This window comes from Mustela erminea, chromosome 16 (genome assembly GCF_009829155.1).
Source record: "Mustela erminea isolate mMusErm1 chromosome 16, mMusErm1.Pri, whole genome shotgun sequence".
Lineage (NCBI taxonomy): Eukaryota > Metazoa > Chordata > Mammalia > Carnivora > Mustelidae > Mustela > Mustela erminea.
The window spans coordinates 82,961,658-82,984,539 of NC_045629.1; the positions used below are offsets into that span (position 1 = coordinate 82,961,658).

Genomic DNA, 22,882 nt, shown 5'->3' on the forward strand with positions numbered 1-22,882 from the left:
CAGCCTTGCAGGCTGGCAAAGCCCTTGGTGGTGCGACTTCTCTCCCGCATGGCCCCCTTCCTTCTCAGGCTTCAGCCCTGGGGCCGTGGGGCTGGCTGGCATGGAGGGAGGTGGGACCTTGTTCCCTGACGGCCCATGCACGGCCAGGCACCGTTCCAGGCACTGGGCATGCGCGGCACATGCCAGGCTCCCAGCAGCTCTGCAGGCAGGCCTAATGGACCCATTTTACAGATGGGAAAGCAGGCCGGGGGGACGGAGTATCCAAGATGGAGCATGAGACCTCTTTCAAAGGACGGAGACTCAGACACACAGCCCAGGCTAAGCTTTCACTTTTCTCTGGACTCAGCTTCTCCACCTATATGGTGATAAGCAGGTAGGGTTAGACCATCTCCAGGATTCCAGGGCCCAGTCTGAGTGCACAGAGGGCCAAGGCACCAGGCCCAGGGCTTCATGGCTGTGGGACGAGTGACTTTGGGCGGAAAGGGTGGGGTGTGGTGTTCGTCTGGGCCCCGCTGCTGGAGCGAGCTGCTGTCGCACTTTTGATGAGCTCTTTCGGTCTCCTGCTCACTCAGGCAAGTTCCTGAGTCTCTCTGAGCCTCATCCTCTTCATCCATGAAGTGGGGACAATGGAAGACCGTCACGTGGCTTTGCCAGGGTCAGCCCAGGCTGCGTGCCAGAGTCCGGGAACCAGAGAGCTACCCCTCGCTCCATTCCAGCCTGAGTTCAACCCAGAGCGGATTCCTTGCTACTTTGACTTGCTTTTTCTTCGGGAGACTGCTTTCCGAGCTGTGGTCCTCTGTGCTCCCCTCCGCTCGCCGCCATCGCCTGAGCTTGGGGGTCTGGCCCTGGAGTGCAGAGGGTGGAGGAAGGCCTGGGGAGGCCCTGCAGAAGTGAAACCCAGGCTGAAAGCCTGCCCAGGAAGATGGGCTGGCAGAGAGCGGTTTTTAGCGCAGAGCTGAGAGCGAGGAAGGGGATTTTGCCATGGCCCGAGGCTCTGGAGAGCTGCGGCGAGCAGAGTGGGCACAGTTCTGTCTCCAGGGGCCATGGTACCTGACCACAGGTGCACTGTGTCCATGCAGGGGGTGGGAAGTGTGCGGAAGGAGAAGATGCCCCTTCTGAGAGCCCGAGGACCGACATGTCCACACAGGTGCCTCTTAGCACCAAGGACAGCAGCACCTCCAGGCGGCTCCAAGCCCCTAAATCCACCTCAAGCTGACTTCTGGAAGGTTTCACGCTGCTCCCAGGGTCCTCAGGCCGCACGGGCAGGACAGCTGGACAAGAGCAGCTGGAGGTGGTAGAGTTGTGGCAGGGAGCACCCAATCCCCGGGGTACGATAGAGCGACCGTCCCCAGAGACTGGAGACCCCTCATCGAGGGCGAGCTCTGGCAGCTGGAAGGTGTCCTCGTCCTCCTCCCTCGGAGCAGCTGGACGGCCAGCGACGAGGTGGCCTGCTCTGGGTGGGCGCTGGGCCGGAAGACTGCGACAGCCCTCCAAGGGCGTCCAACCTGCGGCAGCCGCCCACGAGGTAGGATAAGCCCGGACTCGCTCATGGCAGCGGCGGACCAACGGTGCCAGCCGTCCTGGGGTTGGAGGATGACCCATTTCTGTATGGTTTTTAACCAGAGGTGAACACTTCGTGCCAGCAACGTGACTGTCCTGGGCCTGTGGGCGGGGACCTCATTCATTCCAGCTGAAGTGCTGCTGACCGCGCCTGTGACCGGCGCGCCGGGGGGCCCAGACCGCAGAGCCTGATGCTGGCAGGGCCTGATGTGCGCAGGCTTCACTGGGGTGCAGCCCAGGGCACCCCGAGTGAGAGGAAGGGGAGGAGGGGCGTGCGAACCGGGAAGCTGCTGGTCCCCAGCAGAGGCAGGAAAGAGACCCAGCACGAGTCAGTTTGGCAAGGTGCCAAAAGGCACCTTACTGCTCTTTCCTACCTGACCTCTTGCTGGTCAAGTGATTCCCCCCTACTCCCACCCCACCCCTCAGGGCAGCACCTGCGGAAGATTTCAGAGCCCCTGGTGAGGCTTCCTGGAGTCCAGAGGGATGGGGGAGCCAGTATGGGGTGTGGTGGGCTCTGCTGTCATTGGTGATGGTGGTTGTGCCACAGCCCGGACCTTGCCCCTGGCCAAGCAGAGAGGGACCGTCATTAGGGGATGAGGCCACAGTGGCTGCTGGGCAGTGGCGAGCCCAGGGCCGGCAGGATGCATGAATCAGGGAGGCGAGAGGCTAGGTCCAGCCCAGTGCCAGCAGTCGGAGCCCGTGTGAGCAGTGGGGCTTGGCAGAGGAGGGCGCCCTCGGTTCTGCTGGAGCGAACAAAGCAGGCTCCATGGAGGCAGTGGTGGTGTCTAGCCTTGGCCCCAGACTCACTTTCTGCCTGGTGTGGAGAGGTTAGTGGGCCCAGGGCTGCACTTAGGGACGACATGTGCAGCCTGTCCTTAGTGGACCAGGTGTGGGGGTGGGGGACTCTGGGAAGGTGCTGGGCCATCTGCGCCACAGGGCTGGCTTCCGAGCCGGCAGGAATAGCCCAGCGTCCTGAAAGTCCTTCAGCTGCAGGGAGCAGAGGGGACAGCCCTGGGGCTGCTCCTGTTGGCCCCACCCCCTTGCCTTCTGCTTCCTGCACGGACGGCCTGAGTGTTCCCGAGTTTGCCTCCGATGGCTGCCTGGGGTCCTGAGCATTTCCCTCCCTTGCCTCACCCTCACCCTCACCGATGTCCTCCGTATTGACGCTGCGCCTCCGCCGTAGCATCGGGGGGGAAGGGAGGTTCAGAGCAGCGGGACATGTGGCCCAGGCCGGCCAGCTGATCTCCCTGCTGCTGACAGGCCGCCACGTCTCTCGACCCCCGAAATCCCGCCCTGCTTCCCTCCAAGGCCTCCCCATAACCCCTTTATCAAAAATTGTTGTGAATGTTTGTAGATAGTGTTGTAACAGCTAGAATCGTTATGGAAAATCCCCCTAGACTGAGGTGGCGGGAACTTGCAATAAGCTTCACTGGGCCACCCCCGTGTCCCCCCGGGATCGCCTGTGCCGGGACCCCCGCGGTGCCACTCGGCCGCTTAACGGCAAATCCCACACTTTGTCTCATTTTATCTCCACCTAGTTCAATATGTGCCTGCAAAACAGAAGATTATTAAAAAAAAAAACAAAAAACCCGCAAAATACCAAAGCAAAATCCTATGCAACCATGACATCATCATCACCCCCAAAATAGCAATAATTGTTTAATATTCAATATCCAGCAGTGGGCACATTTCCTTGTCTCAGGCTTTTCTTTCTTTTTTTTTTTTTTTTAAAGATTTTATTTATTTATTTGACAGACAGAGATCACAAGTAGGCAGAGAGACAGGCAGAGAGAGAGGAGGAAGCAGGCTCCCCGCGGAGCAGAGAGCCGGACGCGGGGCTGGATCCCAGAACCCTGAGATCATGACCTGAGCCGAAGGCAGCGGCCCAACCCACTGAGCCACCCAGGCGCCCCTCAGGCTTTTCTTTTTAAAGCTTATTGGATTCGGGGTCCAAATACAGGCGAAATACGGCATCCTCTGACATTAAGATTTCTGTAAATCTATGATGTCCTTTCCTCTCCCTCTGTCTTTTCTCCTTCTTAGCGTGGCCGCTGGAGGCAATGGCTGTCTGGCTGCGGGGCGTCGCGTCCTGTGGGACAAGGCCCGGAGCCCCAGGCCATGGCCTGGGACCCGGGTCTGGGTGCGGTGGGACCCTTCCAGAGTTGGTGTTGCCTCTCGCAGCAGTTGCCGGCAGAGTCCGGTGTCTTTGGGGACGTAGGTGACGGGGCGTTCAAGACTACCTCGGCCAATTCACTGGGTGTGAGAGCAACACGGTTTCATTTTTCCACAAAGGAAAATTTTACTGAAACTCAAAAGTGGAGGGCTCACCTCCCCTCCTCACTTAGCATTTCAGAGGCGCTCAGACCCGCAGGGTCCTTCCAGACTTTCCCTGGGCCCAGGCAAACCTGACCCACGTATACTCACGTATACGCAACCAACGCTGCGCTTTTCTTTACAAAACAAATAGGATCGTATTCGACGCATTGATCTGTAGCACGCTACAGTCACAGAAAGTTATAAATTACGGACTTTCTCGTGTCACCACGCACGGAGTTGCTCGTTTTTTATCTATGAACGTCTCAGAGCGCATCTCTGAAAGATGAGGGCTTTTAAAAACTGCCGGCCCCGACATCATTCTCCCAGCTGACGAGAAGAACAGTAATTTCTTCATATCCGTCACTGTCCAGAGTTCAAATTTCCCTGATTAAACCATAAATGTGTTGTTCGTGATTTTTATTCCAATTATTTTCCAAAATAAGGTGCCCCCGGGCCCTGACGGTTCTCCTGGGTCCTCACCCTCCACCTCGCGCTCTCTTTTCTGCAACATGTATTTGTCCCAACCAGGTCTTCTGTCCTTTGGAGCCTCCCAGCCTGGCCTTCACCGACATCCCCGACGTCCACCTGACCTGGCTCGTGCAAGCTGTGGTCAGCGTCTGGGCATTGGTCCGCCGGGAGGGACCAGCTCTGCCCGTCTGCTCCTGGCGATTCCTCGGGGTCCCAGAGTGCGGTCACAGAAACCTGCCATTCCGTCCGCTCTGGTGGCCGGCACGCCTCTTCCCGAAGAAGCAGCCACTCGCCCACTGCTGGGGACGGTGGCGGGCAGCCCGAGACGATGGACAGTCAGGACACGTTTGCTTGTCTCCCTTTGTTTACTAGGTTTCAAGACGACGAGCTGGTGTTCTCTGCATCCGACGACTGCCGGAGAGTCTCGCCATCCATTTCGGACTCGGCAATTTGGGCATATTTGGTATATTTCCGTGTGTCGCAGGTGGGGTCTGTATTCATTTAAGGATGGCCTCTGACTTCGTCCTTGCTGCCTGGCCCGCGCCGTTCCCCGCTCCCTTCCAATCCCGGCCTCGCCACCCCTGCGGGGCCCTGCCTCCTTCGGACGCGACGTGGCCCTGAGGACAGAAAGCGCTCGGCTCCTGGACGGAGCCTTTCCTAGACAGGCCAGGAGGTTCTCTTTTTAAAGATTAAAAAACCGAGTCAAGTGTGGGCTTACATGGTTTTATTCAATTTCTTGACTTTGCCTTTGAGCCTCCTTGTTCTCCCACTAACAACTTGGTTCCTCGTGGCATAAAATAATTTCGTATTTATTTTGTCCGTATAGGAAAGTGGCTCAGAATGACTCTGCCCCCATCCTGGGCGGCAACGGGACCGTGGACAGTCGTTCGACGCCACTCCTCCCGTGGCCCCGTCCGCGCTTACGGTACAGCCCTCGGGAACTTAGAATAAAATCACTGTTGGAAACTCACCTCAAATGACTCTTTCCCATATTGCCAAGCTGCCGATTCGATGCGCTGTTAGGGTCTTTGCTTTTGTTAGTTTTTAGAGACTGTTTTCTGCTGCCTGATTACCCAGAACGTGGGCATGGCGCGTTTCAGAACTTCCAGCTTCCGCCCCCGCCGCTCAGCCCAGGCTCACCCAGGTTCGGTTTCCATCTTTAGGTACAGCTGTCTTCTCCTCAAGGTTTTTCTCTCAACTTCCATTGCTTCTCAAACACACGCAAACGACTGCGCCCATTTATATCCCCCTGGTGCTCGGCGAAAGGGCCGCGCGCTGTCCGCACGCTTGCTCACGCTCTTCCCCCGCTGATGACACACCCTGACGCTCACCCACACCCGGGGAGCTGGCGTGTCGCGCCCCTCTGTCTGCAGTGCCTGGCGGGTTTGGGTATCACGGCTGGGGTGGTGTGTTTGTCAGGTGGGTGGGCAGAGGCTGTTACGGAGGTGCGTGGAGCACTGGGGAGGGAGTCCGGAAGCACGCCTGGGAGAGTCAGGAAGGCTGGGGAGCCGGTGGAGGATGGGCGGACAGGGGTCCTCAGGTGGGCGGTGAAGCGGAGTGTCTCGGGTCTGGGCAGGACAGCTCAGGGATCTGGGCGGGTGCAGCTCTTCAGCTCCCGGCGACAGTGGGACGGTAGAGCACGGCAGCTGGTGTGCAAGACTTGTGTGCCGCTGAGAACCCGTGCTCTGTTGGGGACGGAATCACCCACGCGGGTGGAGGTAGCAGAGGGACCCCCTCCTCTGCGTTCCACAGCCTGCTGCCTCCATCCCTTGAACGTAGCTTGAAACAGTCTGTGTTTGCTTTACTTCGGAATATAATTGATAGGGGGCCTCTGTCTCCCTGCTCGGGGGGCAGCCCCTCGAAGGTCTGGGCCCCTCTCAGCACCAGGGCGAGGGCACGCTTCTCAGAGTCTGAGAAGCGGATCTGGATTTTGCCACCGTCTCCGTCTATGGAATGAGCACATGCGCTGCAAGTTCCCGGGGCCCAGGAGCAAGTAGAGACAGTGGCCCCAGGGAGGGAGGCGTGGGGGGCCCGGCGACGGACGAGTGTCTCCGTGGGGAGTTCCTACCAGCTTCCCACAGCTGCCATAACCAAGCACCACGCACTGGGGCTTTACCCACGGAAGTTTATGCCCGCCCAGTCTGGAGGCTGCAAGTTAGAAACAGGCGTCACAGCTTTCTAGCCTCATCTACGGTCACCGCCCCCCTCCTCTTGCTATCTAGAACTCAGTGTTTATCACCAGTGCTGGGAGATACCAGGCCCATCCCATGCCTTATAAAGGCAATATCCTCTCTAGCTTCAACTGGGCAACTCCTAGCCATCCTGCAAAGCCCCAAACAATCAATACCTCCTCTTCCAGCCTCCTTTGACCCTCGCCTGGCTCAGCAAAATTAATCATGGTCCCCAGAGCACAGTCTCTGAATCAGACTGCAGCTTGCACCCCTTAGCAGCTGTGTGGCCATGGAAACTTGCTTATATGTAAAAGGGGGATGATACTTGCCACTCGGGGCTACTGTGGATAATCAGGGGGTGCACAGTGGCCGGAACGGCGAGGGCTCAGTAAGGACTGGACACAACACCAGCCACCATGATCATTGTCTGTCCGGGAGTCCCGGAGCCCTGAGCCCTCCCCGCCCAGACCATGAGCTACTTGCGGACTGTGATGCCCCCACGTCCTCACTGTGTTCATAGGAGCTGATGGCTTGGGGTGGTGGGGAGCCCAGGTCTGCAGGCTCTAGCATGCTTTGCTTTCTCAAAGTCACCACCACGGGGCCTGGGAGCCCGTGGAAGACAAGCCTGGGCGAAACGAGGCGTCTTGGAATCTGCTCGGCAGGCACCTGGCCTTGCTTGTGCCGTGCGGAAGGCCCAGGGGAGGCCGGAACCGTTTAGCAGGGGCAGAGCTGCTTAGGGGGACCCCCGGCTTCTCAGCTGGCAGGCGAGATGAGCCTGTGGGAGCCCCGTGGGATTTGCCTTCCACACCTGCAGCTCAGCTCGCTCATGTGTACAAACTCCCCATTACGTCTGATTACAAACCATTAGTGCAATTAGGTTAGCCCCTCTCTGCGTTCCAGGGCCCGGAGCCAGCTGTGCTGGGGGCTAGGGATAGAATAGCAAACAGCTTCCCGCAGAGGCGGCGCGCGCTTGGCCAGCTCTTGCGGGCTCTGGAACCGTCCTCTCGGGCCAGGGAGCCTGGGATCTGGACGGCCCTGGAGGAAGGGGGCTGCTGTGCACCTCCGGGAGTTAGGGGTGGAGGTGGGCTGGGGCCAGCGCTCAGGTGAGGTCACCGGAGGAGCAAGAGCCTTCTCCTCGCCAGGCCTGCACACTCCCTCTTCCCACGCCTGGAATGCTCTCCCGGCTCAGGGTTCTCATCCCCCGCACAGCTGATGGCTGGGGCCGGCAGTCCTCTGCGCTGGGGGCCGTCCTGCTCCCCTGCGCTGTAGGACCTCTAGCGGCACTCCTGGCCCCCACCCACTGGATGCCGACGGCACTCTCCTCCTCCAACTCTGACAGCCAGAAATGCACCCCCCCTCCATTGCCTAGTGCCCCTGGGGGCAGAATTGCCCTGGTTGGGATCTGGAGCCTGGACCTTGATGTGCAACTTCTGGACCATCGCACGGAGCCGGAGCCCTGCCCGGCGGGCGGCCGCCTGATGCCCGGCTTTGTTTGTTCCGTGGCCGCACGAGCTCGGCCCCTCCCTCCCCCCGCCACAGCCCTCCTCCCTCTTTTATCTGCTGTTTTATGCCCACGGCAGGCTTTTAAGCCCAAAGGCTTCATCACCTCTGGCCCTGCTACCCACAGGGGTGCCCGAGTCTGAGAGACCCCGAATATTGGTCCCCTGACCCTCCACGCTGAGCGCAGCCCCAGCCCGCTGGACTTGAAAGGGCTGCTTCGGCTGTGTACTCGGCCGTGGCTGTTTGTTCCGGGAGTCAGAGCGAGTGTGCGGCTCTTCAGAGCGCGGCTGGAGGTGTCCGCTGGAGGCTGGCCTGCCCCGCCCCCCGCATTGATCTTCGGCGGGCCCCCACGCACCCCCACCCGGCGCTTGTAGCCGAGGACTTTAATGACCACGTCTCACCGGTTCCGACATGTGTTTCCGCATCTCAAATCCCCCGATTTCAGGTGCTGGGGCCCCATGGCTGCTCTCTTCGGGGTGGTATGCAGGAGTCGGCCGCCCCGGTCGGCGCACTCGTGTCTTTGAACCTGGTTGTGGCTCATGGGGAGGCGCACGTGCCCCTCCTTGCTCTGTCCCCTGCGTTGTGCCACTGCTCCCTCCAAGAGCCGGGGGTGTGTTCGTAGGGTGATGAGCCTTCGAGGTCTGTCAGGGACTGGGGGTTCAAGGACATGGACGTTCAGGGCTGAGGCGGAGAAGATCCCAGGCAGACTGAGGGAAGACGTTTGTTGTATTTGCTCCCGGTCCCTTGAATTGGGCTTGGCTTTGTGACTCGGCTTGGCCAACAGAACACGGCCAGGTGTGCGCTGGTAAACTGGGGCCAGCTCCTCTGCCAGAAAAACACCCGGACCCCCTGATTCATCGCATTTGCCAGTTTCCTTGACATAACGAGTCCCTCCGGGCCGATGTCAGGCGGCTGATCTACCCCACTGAGCGTGGAGTTTGGACGAGATGCACGTAGTCTCTCTGGCTCACACGGGACGGGCCCGTGTGTGCTCTGGACCTTGGCTGTGAGAAACTCCATGAGCGTCGGCTCTCTCCCCATGACTGCCAGGTGGACCGTCTGGGCTAGCCTGCTGGACGATGAGACCGTGTATGTGTGTGTGTGTGTGTGTGTGTGTGTGTGTGTGTGTTGGGGGCAACAGCAGCACCCACAGCCGGCCCACTCCCAGGCCAGTGAGAGCACCCAGCCGGGGCCAGCTTAGCTCACTTGTCACCGACCTCAAACACACGAGTGAGCCCTGCCGGGACCGGGGGAGCCATGTGCTGACCCGGATTCTCATGGACTCATCGTTCAATTCTATCACTTTAAGGAATTCTATTGCTTTAATTGTACTGTTTTAAGCAACTCTTCATTTTGGGGGACGGTTTCTTACGCAGCAGCAGCAGCTAACTCGTCCGCAGCGGTCCGCACCGCTTTCCCTTCAGCTAAGTCATGTGTGTCACTGACTTATTATATGTGCTGAGTCTAAGTGTCATTTAAAGTACTTAAAAAGGATGGGGTGCATCAGAAAGATGAACACCCAACTTTTGTGTCAACATGGACAGGACTGGAGGAGATGATGCTGAGTGAAATCAGTCAAGCAGAGAGAGTCAAGTATCATAAGGTTTCACTTATTTGTGGAGCATAAGGAATAACACGGAGGACATGGGGAGATGGAGAGAAGGGAGTTGGGGGAAATCGAAGGGGAGATGAACCATGAGAGACTGTGGACTCTGAGAAAAAAACAACTGAGGGTTTTGGAGGGCAGGGAGGTGGGGGGATTGGAGGTGGTGGGTATTAAGGAGGACACAGATTGCATGGAGCACTGGGTTGGTGCATAAACCATGAATCTTGGGGGGCACCTGGGTGACTCAGTGGGTTAAAGCCTCTGCCTTCGGCTCAGGTCATGATCTCAGGGTCCTGGGATCGAGCCCCACATCGGGCTCTCTGCTCGGCAGGGAGCCTGCTTCCCCCTCTCTCTCTGTCTGCCTCTCTGCCTGCTTGTGATCTCTGTCTGTCAAATAAATAAAGAAAATCTTAAAAAAAAAAAAAAGAATGAATCTTGGAACACTGAAAAAATAATAAAATCATTAAGAAAATAATAAAACAAAAAAGATGTGGCACCTGGGTGGCTCAGTTGATTAAGTGTCTGCCTTCGGCTCAGGTCATGGTCCCAGGGTCCTGGGATCGAGCCCCGCAGCGGGCCCCCTGCTCGGCGGGGAGCCTCCCTCTCCCTCTGCCTCCGCCTGCCGTTTCCCCGCTTGTGCTCTTTCTCCTCCCCTCTCTCTATCTCTGTGTCAAATAAATAAATAAAATCTTTAAAAAAATACAGTACTTAAAAGTTTGTACTACGACTGCACGTGGAACAGGAACGGTCGCACAGGACGTGACGTCGCACCAGGTTCCCTTCATGTCGGTTAAGTGAATGCTCATCTTTGAAGAAATGACCGCAGTTCCATATTTTCTTCCCAAGCAGCAACCAGGTACCTTGTGTGCCTGGAGAGAGGAAACGGCTCTGTTTTATGGTGGGATGGATGCCAAAGCCCAGGGAGAGGCTGGCGTGACCAGTTCCAGGGCCCGGCAGGACGGCGGTCACTGGGCACTGTGCCACAGCTTGACTGGGGATGTTTTCTCTTCGTGTCACACAAAGTCATGGCATTCTGGAATCAACAGTGTCCTCAGTCTGATGGACCTGAGCTTCCTTCACACACACATCCACGCCTCTCGACCAGCGGCCTGTGCAGGCAGGTCCTTGTTGCTAGACTGAGCCCACGCGGCGCATCCCCACGGCTGGAGCGAGGGGTCATAGCCTTCATGACCATTGTCTGTACTGTGGGGTTCGGGGGCAAACTGCCCCTCCGTTCCCTGTCTCCCCCTCAGCTTACCCTTGGAGCAAGCCTGAGCCACAACAGAGCAGATGTGAGAAGCTCCCGTGCGGAGGACACTGAGGCCGTGGAGACCTTGTGTGACCAGTAGGGCCAGATTCAGGGTCCAGGGCCGGGACGTGGGCAGCCACACAGGGCTCCCCGGATGGAAGGGCCCTGTACTGGGTTGAATGCGCTGCTGTTGCCGTGACGAAATTCTTAACTTGTAAGTAAGGCTCCGTATTTTTATCTTGCTATGGGCCTGGGCAGTGGTGGAGCTGGTCCTGGTCTCAGTAGCCAGAGTGTCTGGAAGACTGATGGCAGGACCTGGGTTAGAGCCGGGCTCTGACCCTGGCATGCTGCCAGCTGTGTGCTCCCAAACACAGCTCACAGGACCGACTACAGGCACCGGCAGAGCCGCCCCCGCCTCCGTGGCGGGCACAGCAGCACTCCCTGCGCAGGCCCCGCCGACCATGCCTAGTTGGTGTGCGGGCCGTTTCCCTCTGGCCCGTGGCCCCCTCTTAGCAGAGCGCGAAGAGCCCGTCGGGGACAGAGCTCTGTGAGCACCTCAGCCCCAGGCCGACGTTCGCGCCGTCATCATTACTGCTGTCCGGATCCCTGTGAGCCACGGTCGTGGACCCTGAGAAGGGGGTGCCCTTGACCACAGGTCTCGCCGGTGGCTTCTTGTTTCCCTCTCGCTCCCCGGTCAGGCGCCCGCGGCTGCTGACCTGTCTGGGACCCCTGGGGCCCCGGCCAGATGACGACTCTTTTGACGAGCAGAGGCAAAGGGCTGACCTTGAGTCTTGCTGGGAGGTGAACGGTACTAGCAGACGCTTATGTCTAAAATAGAACCGCCTATCCAGACAACTGCTTATTAACTTGGGGAAAGGGAGTGCTATTTCAGGCCCAACATCAGAAAAGCATTTTCCTTTGAGAGCTTTTCCTGAACTTTTCACACCTGCTTGGCTGTGGAGGCCGGGGCCGCGAGGGCAGCCCCTCTCCCAGGGTCCCGGGAGAGCAATGAGACGAGCCGTAAACACATAAACCATAAGCCATAATGGGCGACGTGAGCCCAACGTGACACAATAGCCAGAGGAATCATAAGCCGCAGCTGGTGACGCTGTGTTCTGTTGGAAGGGACCCTGGGGCCCAGTCACGGGGATGCAGCATCCCACACCAACAAGATAGGGCTGCATCTGACCATCTGTGTCCGGCCACTGTGCCCTGCACCCAGATCCTTCAGATGGCTGGGGTCAGAGTTCAGACTATGATCACGGTCGGAGCTTTAATAGCCCTGTGGCAAAGGTCAGGGCCCAGTGTGTGACGAAGTCCCAGGATGTGACCAGGATCCGGGATCAGCCCGTGACCAAGATCAGGGCTCAGAGCATGACCAGGATCAAGGCTCAGCATGTGACCAGCGTCAGGGTTTAGTGTTTGTCCAGGATCAAGGCTCAGCCTATAACCAGGGTCAAGGATTGGTAGCTAACCAGAATCAGGGCTCTAGCATGCACCCAGAGTAAGGACTCGGCTGTGACCAGGATCAGGGCTCATTATGACTTTCTGGTGAGCAGGGGGACAGGATCAGCATCAGTCTGAGGCTGGAAATGAGCGCCCACCCACCTTCTGGCCACTGGGCTGTCTGCTCCTGAAGTTTGTGAAGCTCTCAGCATCCCAAACCCCAGGCAGCTGCTTCTCCCCAGGACAAGGTGGTCCTGTGAGGTTTCCTAAGCGTGAACAGAGTGAATGGGTGTGTCTGCAGCTGGGTTATTTTCCAGCTAACCCTGGCCCTCCCGTTCCCCAACTAGCGGTCACTGGATGAAGCTGGGAAGTGGGAGGGGGACTGCACTTTAAGCAGGATCCTGAGCATCGACTTTCCCCCAGATTTGGGGAAGCACGTGGGCCCTCCAGCTTCTGCATCTTGGCCTTGACTATAGGATCTAAACCCACCTCAGGGACCATCTAGGTGCTTAGGTGGAAGGAAAAGGGGGAGCGGCAGACGCCATTGCCTTGGCAAGTTCCTCTAAGATGTTGTGTTTGCATATTCTGCTTCCCCCTTCTTCGGGCGTTTGCTGTGAAGCACACATTATGCCTCTTTATTAAAACTGTTAATCAAAGGAAACGCACAAGCGAGAAGGAACCGGAGAGAAGACGAGTGACCGGAGGCGGAGCTGTCCTGGCGTTGGGTCAGGACGTTCCGTCGGAGCTGTCCTGGCGTTGGGTCAGGACGTTCCGTCGGAGCTGTCCTGGCGTTGGGTCAGGACGTTCCGTCGGAGCTGTCCTGGCGTTGGGTCAGGACGTTCCGTCGGAGCTGTCCTGGCGTTGGGTCAGGACGTTCCGTCGGAGCTGTCCTGGCGTTGGGTCAGGACGTTCCGTCGGAGTAAACCTAGGCAGAGTTGAAAGGACTTTCCTTACACGCAGTGGCTTTCTGTGTCAGTTTCCCCAATGTACTCAGTGTGTGAAAGGGTGAGGGCCAGATGTTTCTGAATAATGGTAGCAGTGAGCATGTTCGTAGAAGCTACCGTGACTCAGGCACTCAAAGGCATTATGTATATTAACTCAATTAACTCCCCAGCAATCTCTGAGGCAGGGACCCTTACTGTCCCCATTTGACAATGGGGACTTTACAGTCCAGGGAGGCTGAATAGGTTATCCAGGGTCATGCAGCAAGCAAAGGCAAGGGTGCGTGCTGAACCCAGACAACCCCGTTTCATACAACCTGTCCATCCTGTTGGTGAGTAACTCCCCGGTCCTGGGTAAGGTCACAGGCCCTGCCAGAGTCTGTCCTCATCCTAATTCTGTGAGGCAACCACAGCGTTGTCTATATTACAGGTGAAGAAACAGGCCACACAATGAGTAAGTGAAGTCATCAGAAAACTGATTGGAACGAATCCCAACACAGTGCGGTACAGTGCAGTTTCTTCTGCACCATGTTACTTCGAACAGCGAATTCCTGCTCTCATTTCTGTATTACTTTGGGCAAGCCCTTTCACACCTCCACTCAGGTTCTCCCTCCTTCAGTCTCACATTTATAGATTCTGTCACCAAGGATTCCGTCAGGATCCACACCGCGAGGAACACAGCGTGTGGAGCCTCAGCACCTAGTGCTCACAGGGCTCACGCCTGTTACTGCAGGAGACACAACCTGACACACTTGATGTGCTGGTATTTTTGGTGCTTCAAACAGGCCTACAGAAAGAGCCGTGGGATCCTGGAGGCGAGGGGACCGGCCCTGGCCTAGGCTAGAAGGAGGTCTGAGAAGGCTTCCCAGAGGCAGTGGCCATAGAATGGGCTTGAAGATCATGAGATGGTAGCTCAGGAATGAGGTAGCATCAAATTCTAGGCAAAGTGAGGACAAATATGTGACAGTACAAGAACAGTACCAGCAACAGAGTCATAAATAGGAATATCATCAGCATCAACATCATCACCATCATCGTCACTATCTCTATCACCATTACCATCACCATCACCACCCCCATCGCCACCCCCACCCCACCATCATCACCACCACCACCATCATCATCATCACCACCCCATCATCACCACCACCCTCCTCCTCCTCATCATCATCATCACCACCGCCATCATACCATTATCGCCATCAGCACGACCATCACTCACATCACCATCATTGCCATCATCACTACCACCATCATTACCATCATCATCACCACCACCACCATCGTCATCATCATCATCATCATTACCACCATCATCGCCACCATTATCACCATCAGCACCACCATCACCAACATCACCACCACCACCATCGTCATCATCATCATCATCATCACCACCAGCAACATCACCATCACCATGATCATCATTATCACTGCCATCACCATCACCATTGACATCATCACCATCACCATCATCAACATCATAATAACAATATTAACCAAAACAACATCATCATCATCAAAAATAACATTAAAACAGCAGCAGCAGTAACAACAGTCACTTAATGGGTATTGTAGTGCAAGTGTGTCTAGATTATACCACTTTGTCCCCATCACAGACTTGTGAGGTAGATCCTATCATTATTCCCATGTGCAGATGAGGACTGTAGAATTCAGAGAGGTCAAATTAACTTGTATGAGAGCACACAGGTCAGTGCTGGGATTCAACTCAAGTAGGGGCAATACCTACACAATTGTCACACCTTCTCAGGGTCTTCCGAAACCTCCCATCTCTTTGGAGCTCAGCCAGTGTGCCATGAATGGACAAAGGGGAGTGAAGTAGTTGATAGTCATCTTCAAGCCCACCTTTGTCAATCCCAAGAGTTCTTCCTGGTTTCAAGTCCTTTCTGTGCTATAGTCTGAGCAGAGGAAGGGGCTCTTCTATGGAAAAAACACATACTCCAGCCACATCCCCATCTACCAAATGTGAGGGTGGGGAAAGGATCAACCAGCCTTATTCTGAGCACACCCTGTTCCTTACTAATGGACAATTTTGAGCAAAGCCCACCCTTCTCTCTGCCTCTCAATTTCTTCAGCACTAAAATAGCCTTGATATCTTGTCCGTCGTAGTTTTCCTGATGGCCCAATGAGACAGTGAACTAAGAGGTGCTCTGAAAACTGTGAAGTACTGTCTAGGGACCAGCTTACCTCTGAAAGTGTGGGAGGGAGAGAGAAGGAGGTGAGTGGTCATTGAGCACTTTGGAGGCCTGTCAATTTCATTGATCATTTCAGAGAACTGGCTTTTTGTTTCATTGATTTTTCTCTGTTGTTTTCTACTTTCAGTTTCATTGACTTCAGCTCTTATTTTTATGATGTCGTTCCTTCTGTTTGCTTTCTTTTTATTTACTCTTCTAGGTTCTTGAGGTGGGAGCTTGACTACTGATTTGAGACTTTTCCTCTATCCTAATATAAGCATTTAGTGCCTAAAATTCCCTTTCAGCACGCCTTAGCTGTGTCCCACAGATTTTTGTATGTTGTGCTTTCATTTTTATTTGGTTTAATGTCTTTTTAAAAAATTTTCTTTGAGACTTCCTCTTTGATGCATGGATTAAGCAGTTTCCAGGTGTTTGGAGATTTCCCCACTGTCTTTCAGCTATTGATTTCTAGGTGGATTCCACTGTGCTGGGGAACACACTCTGATTTCAATTATTTTTATTTGTTGAGGTTTGTTTTATGGTCCAGACTATGTCTATCTTGTATATGGTCTGTTGGTACTCGAAAAGAATGCGAGTGTGTAATGCGATTAGATGGAGTGTTCTATCGATGTTAATTGCATCCTGTTGGTTGAGAGTCTTGTTAGATTCTTCTATATCATTGCTTATTTTTCTGTCTAGTTGTATTGTTGGGACAGTAGTGTTGAGGTCTCCAGCTGTAATTGTGGATTTCTATTTTGTCTACTTATCTTTTCAGTCCTCATTTTTTTCATATATTTTTCAGCTCTTTTGGTTCATATATGTTTCAGGTTGCTATGTATTCTTGGTGGATTTACACTAGTATAAGCACTTTCTTTTGATTAATGTTTGCATGTTGAATCTTTTTTTTCATCATTTTACTTTCAGTCTGCTTATAATGTCATATTTGCTTAAGACTCTTATAGAGATAATATAGTTCTGTTATGTTTAATCTACTCTGTCAACCTCTGTATCTTCATTGGTGGCTTTAGGCCATTTATATATAATATAATTATTGATATGTTAGGTCTTAAAGTGGGCTGTCATTTTATCTTTTGTTTTCTGTTTGTTTTTTCCCTGATTTTTTTTGCTCCTCTCTTTCCTTTTCTATGCCTTCCTGTGGGTTACTTGAACAGTGGTTTTTTTTTTTTTTTTTTTTAATAAGACTTCCATTTTGATCTTCCATCTGTCTTTTGGAGTATGTCTTTTTGTATAGCTATTTTGGTGGCTGCTCTAGATATTACGTTTTATGTACAAAACTGATCAGAGTCTGCTTTGTCATCATTCACCAGTTCAAGTGTAGAAAGCACACTTCCCTTTTGTTCTTATTTATAACATAATAGTTAAAAGTATTTTCTGTACATGGAGCTAGACCCTCAGACAGTGTTACAAACTTTGCTTCAACTTCAATTTGCTTCAGGCATAATTTAGGAAATCCAGAAGGAGAGGGAAATGTATTGCATCCAGTCCATTTTACTCTTTCTGTTGTTCCTTCCTGATGTTCCGCGATTTCCTCTCTTATTGTTTCCTTTCTGTCTGGAGAACCGCCGTTAGCAATTTTTAAGGTTAGGTCCGCTCATAAGACAAGTTCTCTTACTTTCCTAAACCGGAGACTGTCCTGATTTCTCTTTCACTCCTGAAGGATGCTTTTGCTGGATATATAATTCTAAGTTGACAGTTCTTCCATTTCAGTACTTGGTAAATGTTTTGTCACTTCTTTCTAGCCTCCATGATTTCTGATGAGAAATTCACTGTCCTTCTAATTGCCTTCCTTCCACGGGAGATGTGTTGTTATTTTCTGGCTGCTTTCAAGGTTTAATTTATCTTTTTAACTTAAAAAATTTGCTTAGTTTTCAGAAGTTTGACTATGATGTGTCTTTTTGTGAATTTCCTTGGGTTTCTCCTATTTGGGTCTCCAGACCTTGAATTTGTATGTTTATGTGTTGTCTAATTTTGGAGTTTTCAGTTATTATTTCTTTCAGTACATTATCCAGCTGCTTCCTCCCTCTCACCTTCTGGGACTCAACAGAAATCTCCTGTTATCGTCTTACAAGTGCCTGGGGCTCTGTTAGTTTTTTCAGTATGTTTTCTCTATGTTGTTCAGATTCCGTGATTTCTATTGTTCTGTCTTTAAGTGCAAGGATGCTTTCCCCTGTCTCCTCTATTCGGCTGGTGAGATCATCTAATGAGTTTTTAAGATTTTCAGCTATGGTATTATTCAATTCCAAAATGTCAGCTTGGTTTCTATATATCTTCTCTTTCTTCATTGACACTTTTAAAAAAAATTGTTACAAGTTGTTTGTCACAGAGTATTTATTGATGGCTGGTTTAAACTCTGTCAGGTAATTCTAACATCTCTGTCATCTTGGTGTTGACATCTACTGATTGTCTTTTAACATCAGTTTGAGATATTCCTGGTTCTTGGTTTGATGAGTGCTTTTTAGTTGAAACTGGGCTATATTGGGTGTCATGTTATAGACTCTGGGTCTTACTTAAACCTGTTTTAGTTGACTTCTGCTATTGCTATGGTATGGGATGGGGGTACTACAACCTTGTTGTCAGTGAGGGATAAACATTCAGGCTACCCTCTTGGTCTCTGTTGTCATCTGATGGGGTACTTTAGCTGGGTGACAATCCAGGTTTCTTATGTAGTCCCTGAAGACACCATGTGGGGATCTTACTGCTGCCTGATGTGGGTGAGAATCCTGGCTGCCTTCTTGGCCATCTCTGACACTACGTCAACAGGAGAGGGAGGGGGAGAAGAAAGAGCTGTGATTGGGATACTTGGGGATGGAGGCCAATAACAGAAGAGCAAGAAGAAAGTGAAGAGAGAACAAATAATGACTTGAGAAAGCAGAGCCCCGTTCTGGAGAGACGGTGAAACTGAGGCACAGAGCATAGAGAGGAGACTTAGTGAGACAAACGTAGTCCAGCCCCATTCTCTGGTAGGGGCAGGACACTTCCCCGGGCACACTCCTGGGAAGGAGGGTGTCCCAGGGACTTTGCTCCCATCCAGAAAGAAAAGGGGGTACTTTTCTTACACAGAGACCCCAAAGACCTGGCTGGGGAGGACAAGTTCTGAGGTAACCCAGAGTCCTTCTCCAAGATCCCAGGACTTCTCCAAGTCCTTCTCCTGCTTCATCACGCTTTCCCAACCACACATCAGTTTGTTTGTCTGCAGACTTTAGCTGGGTCTCTCTTCTTTGCTTGTCTCAGGGTGCCAGGGTGGTGGTAGCAGGCTCCATTGTCTCAGGGCATGTGTCCAAGAAGTGAGGGTTATGAGGTCTGGTGGCTCCAGCAGTGGCCCTCTGCTCCTCCACGAGTCTAGACACCAGTTCATCACCACCATCATCCTCACCACCATCATCACTACCACCACCACCATCACCACCACCATCATCACCAGCACCATGATCGTTCTTATCATCACCACTGGTGTTGCCATCACAACAGCGAAACAACAACCATGACAACAAATGTTGAGCACTTACATGATCTCATTTCCTTTATACCACAACACCATGAGGGAGGAGATACTGTCTTAATTTTTTTCAAATGAGAAAAACTCAAGCTCAGAGAGATTTAAGAAAGTTTCTTGACCTCATACAGCTATCTAGTGGTAGAGCCAGGATTTAAACTCTAGTCTATCCATTGCCAAGGACATTGCCCAAAAGGAGCTGGTCATTGAGGCCTTCAATGGGCTGGGGAGTGATGGCTTTATCCCTTTTGTGTGCTGCCCACAGTGGGGCTTCACTCACCCTTGGCCCTACCTCCTGTCCAGGCCCCCACCCTACATATGCAAGCACCTGCAGAGAGAAAGCAGAGCCAGATGTTCAGGGTAGGCCTGGCCAGAGCTCATGTTCAGACGCCCTGCCCATCTGCTGTCCGTTGCTGCCCCAACCATGCAAATATCCCTTCACTCTTTGTGCAGCCAAAGAGAACGGGGCGAGTTTCCCTTCCTTCAGCTCCTTCTCTTTCCTTCCATTAATATTACCCTGCTGAATGCCCCACATTTTTAGTACAGAGTGAGCCTTGAGGTCCTCCCCTCACAGACGTGCAGGACGAAGCTGCCCCAAGGAACAGTGGTGCTGTCTGACTGGCGTGGTGAGTCTGTAGCGCCATGCCCACACTGCGAGGAGATAAGCCCCTTCCTTCCAGGTCATGTGTGAGGTCTCAGGGAAGTCCTCTGGCCTCTGCTTGGGCCGTGTGACTTCCCTGTGGTAGTGGGTGTGGGGCTGTTAGCTACGTGTCCTGCATCCACGTGACAGCGGGAGGTGGCACATGGCTGGCAGCTGCACCTGGACCAGACAGAGAAGGAACAGGCATGTCTCACAAGGAGGACAGACTTGGACTCACGCCCTGGCCCAACGATTTGTGAGAATGGGGTGAGTGCCCATGTCGGGGCCAATGTGGGGCCACGGTGACCGGCACAGTGACCAGTGTTCCACGGGGGAGCTGCCAGACAGTAGGTATCTGCTGCCGCGAGTTGCCCGGCGTTTGGGCCCTGCTGCATCTCTGCAGATGCGCCGGGGGCGTGAGGCTGTCCTCGCTTGGGGGCCCTCACACGGGGCAGGAGGGAGCTCCTCTTGTCTGATTTGTAGTGTCTGATTCTAGTGGCGGCAGCTGAGGGCCACCACAGGACGTCTTCCGTCACACCTGCAGCCCCCGGAAGTCAGAATGCTCCAGGGAGCCGGGCAGAGGGGCGCATGAATATTTCATCGTGAGGTTCTCCAGGAGAGCGGCTTCGCAGGCGGCTCTGCACTGAATCCTTGCATCTCGGTGACTTACGTCTTCACCCCTCTCTCTCCTCTTGTCAACAGCGGACGTTCCAAGGAGCCCTTCACTGCTAAGTAGCTCGCAGTGGCAGAAAGAGAAAGTAACAGCAGCTGACATTTGTCCCACATGTCCCTGCACAGAATCCCTTCTCGGGCGTTAACCCAGTCGAGTCTCCCCAGGAGACAGAGATGCCAGGGTGATGGCGACGCGGGCTTTACAGACGGGACCTGGAGGATCCCGCAGCGCCTCTGCCGCGGTCCTTCTCTGTACGCTGAGAGCTCCCCGACCGGATTCCCTTGTGGACCCTGATTCCCATGCAGACCCCACTGCTGGGCCTCTGCAGCGGGCGCAGGCCCGTGGCCCGTGCTGTCTGTTCTCAGCAGCTGTGCTGTGAGGGAGCTTGCACTCTCTGCCTCGGTTTCCTCCCTCACACATGGGCAGACGAGTGTGCGGGTTGCCTTCTCGAAGCCTGGAGCCTACAGCCTGCAAGGGAAGACAGTGCTCACAATCACATATTGATAATCTGTTTGTTCCTTCGAGGCTCCGTGCACCCCTCCAGCTGCTCCGGTACCCACTGTGCGATCACACGTGTCCCTTTGTGCATCTGTGTGCACATACACATGTGTGTGCACCTGTGCCTGTGCACGTGTGTGCATGCAAGCATCGTGTGTCTCTGTGTGCACACATGTGCGTGAGCAATCACACGTGCCCCTCTGTGCACATTCATGTGCACATACACATGTGTGCACCTGTGTCGGGCAAGTATGTGCACGCAAGCATGTGTGTTCCCGTGTCTGTGCACATGTGTGCGTGTGATCACACGTGCCCCTTTGTGTACATGTGCGTGCACACACACTTGTGTGCATCTGTGTCTGTGCATGTGTGTGCATGCAAGCACATATGGGTGTGTGCACATGTGTGTGCATGTTTTTCTGCTTCCCCTCTGACAGTTAACCCCAGGATAGTTCTGACTCAGATTTTGCTTTACTTCGTACACAGGCCCTTTCACAAAATAAGAGAACCTCAAATGTCTCTCAGATAAATAAACTCCAAGAAAGAAATGGACCGAGACAGGAGCAAGTTGGTTCACCAAGAAGGACCTAAACACAGACGCACGGACCTGCCTCCAATTCAACATTCGGTCAGCCAGGGGGACAGGACTCTGCGTAGGTCACCTCTCCCCGCTCGCGAGCTGTGAGGCTGACGGGAGGCAGGGAACGGGGCCCCGCACTCCGAAGGCGGGGAGTCCTTCAGCAAGAGGCTCCTGGGAGGCCGTGGGGCCCATCATGCCAGACTATGCTCGCGGCCTCTGGGGATGCGTCACAACAAAATCACTGGTCTCTGGCCCGCGGAGGGGAGTGCGGGGAGGGCGCCAGGTCGGTGGATTATGGGCTACTGTACCGAACACACAGAAAACGTGCGGAATGTGCACCGACGGAAGGCGGGGAGTGGAGACGGTGCTTCCCTACACCGGATGGCAGCAGCCCGGCGGGATCGGTGTGAGCCGCTGGACATGGAGGGACGCCCAGGTTGGGCACTAGCGCAGAGCTGGCAGGCCACGGGCAGCGCATCCCAAATGCAGCCACTTTGCAAAATCCTCTCAGTCTCTCTCCAGCTCTCCCGCTCGGAATGAGAACAACACAGAATGCGGAGCTTAAAACCTATTTCCTGACATTTTAACAGCCCAGGGGGGTGGGAGCCCCAGCAGTTTCCTCTCATTTTGCCATTCCTTTAGGAGTTGTCTTCCTTTTTTATTTTATGTTGTTTGCAGTCAATGCTTATTACTTTAATAACCGTAGAAATGTTATTTTTATATTTTAAGGGATTCTTCTGTGCGCAAGGCTGGACGCGGGGCGTTGTTTCCAGAACGCCCCCTGGACTCACCATCAAAGAGGCTAAATTTCGCTAAGGATTTACCTGCTTCTTCCCATCAGGTGAGGAGCCTGGAGGTGGGTGTCCTGGAGGATCGGCCTCACGGCCTGGGCAGCGGCAGTGAGTGGGACCAGCTCGGGGGCCTGAGCAGGAGTCTCCACCTCCTCGGACTGCAGTTTCTCTGGCAGGAAAACGGAGCGACAGCCTGGCAGACCCCCAGGCGCTGCAAGCAGGGCAGACAGGCGGCCTGAGACCCAGGGACCCGACAGTCACGGCCGCTCCGCCAGGCACACTCGCGGGCATGGACCGTCAATCTCCAGGAGCTCTGTGAAGTGACCATGCAGCCAACCCTGTTGTCCAAGTGCTGAAATGGCCCGGAGAGGCTGAGAGACTGCCCCAAAGCCACACAGCGCCCAGCAAGCGGCCGTGTGCCCAATGCTCCCCTGTCCTCCTCCCCCGACCATTAGGAAACTCCGACTCCCAGTGAGATGACATCCGGGGGTGGCTGAGCTCAGATAGGGCCATGGGATGGGACCCCTAGAGCGGATTCGTGCCCCCATAGGAAGAGGAAGATGCAGGAGACCCACCGTCACCCCGCAGACCCATGCAACTACAGCAACAAGTCTGCAAACCAGCAGGGGGGTCTGGCCGGGACATGAGCACGGCGCCACACGATCCCGGGCGGCCAGCCTCCAGCACTGCGAGGACTGAGCCCCGCCGTCTCAGCCGCCCAGTCTAGGGCAGCC

At 54.3% G+C, this 22,882-nt stretch overlaps 1 protein-coding gene across 1 annotated transcript in view; it reads left to right on the forward strand.

Annotated features, from left to right (window-relative positions):
- Positions 1–22,387, forward strand: part of LOC116574988 — a 37,420-nt gene extending 15,033 nt beyond the window's left edge. The window contains exons 2-4 of the mRNA XM_032316019.1: positions 4,405–4,652; positions 4,717–4,828; positions 22,199–22,387. Of these exons, the coding sequence (XP_032171910.1) occupies positions 4,405–4,652; positions 4,717–4,828; positions 22,199–22,387 (549 nt within the window). The remainder of the gene's footprint in view (positions 1–4,404; positions 4,653–4,716; positions 4,829–22,198) is intronic.
- The last annotated feature ends 495 nt before the right edge of the window (positions 22,388–22,882 follow it).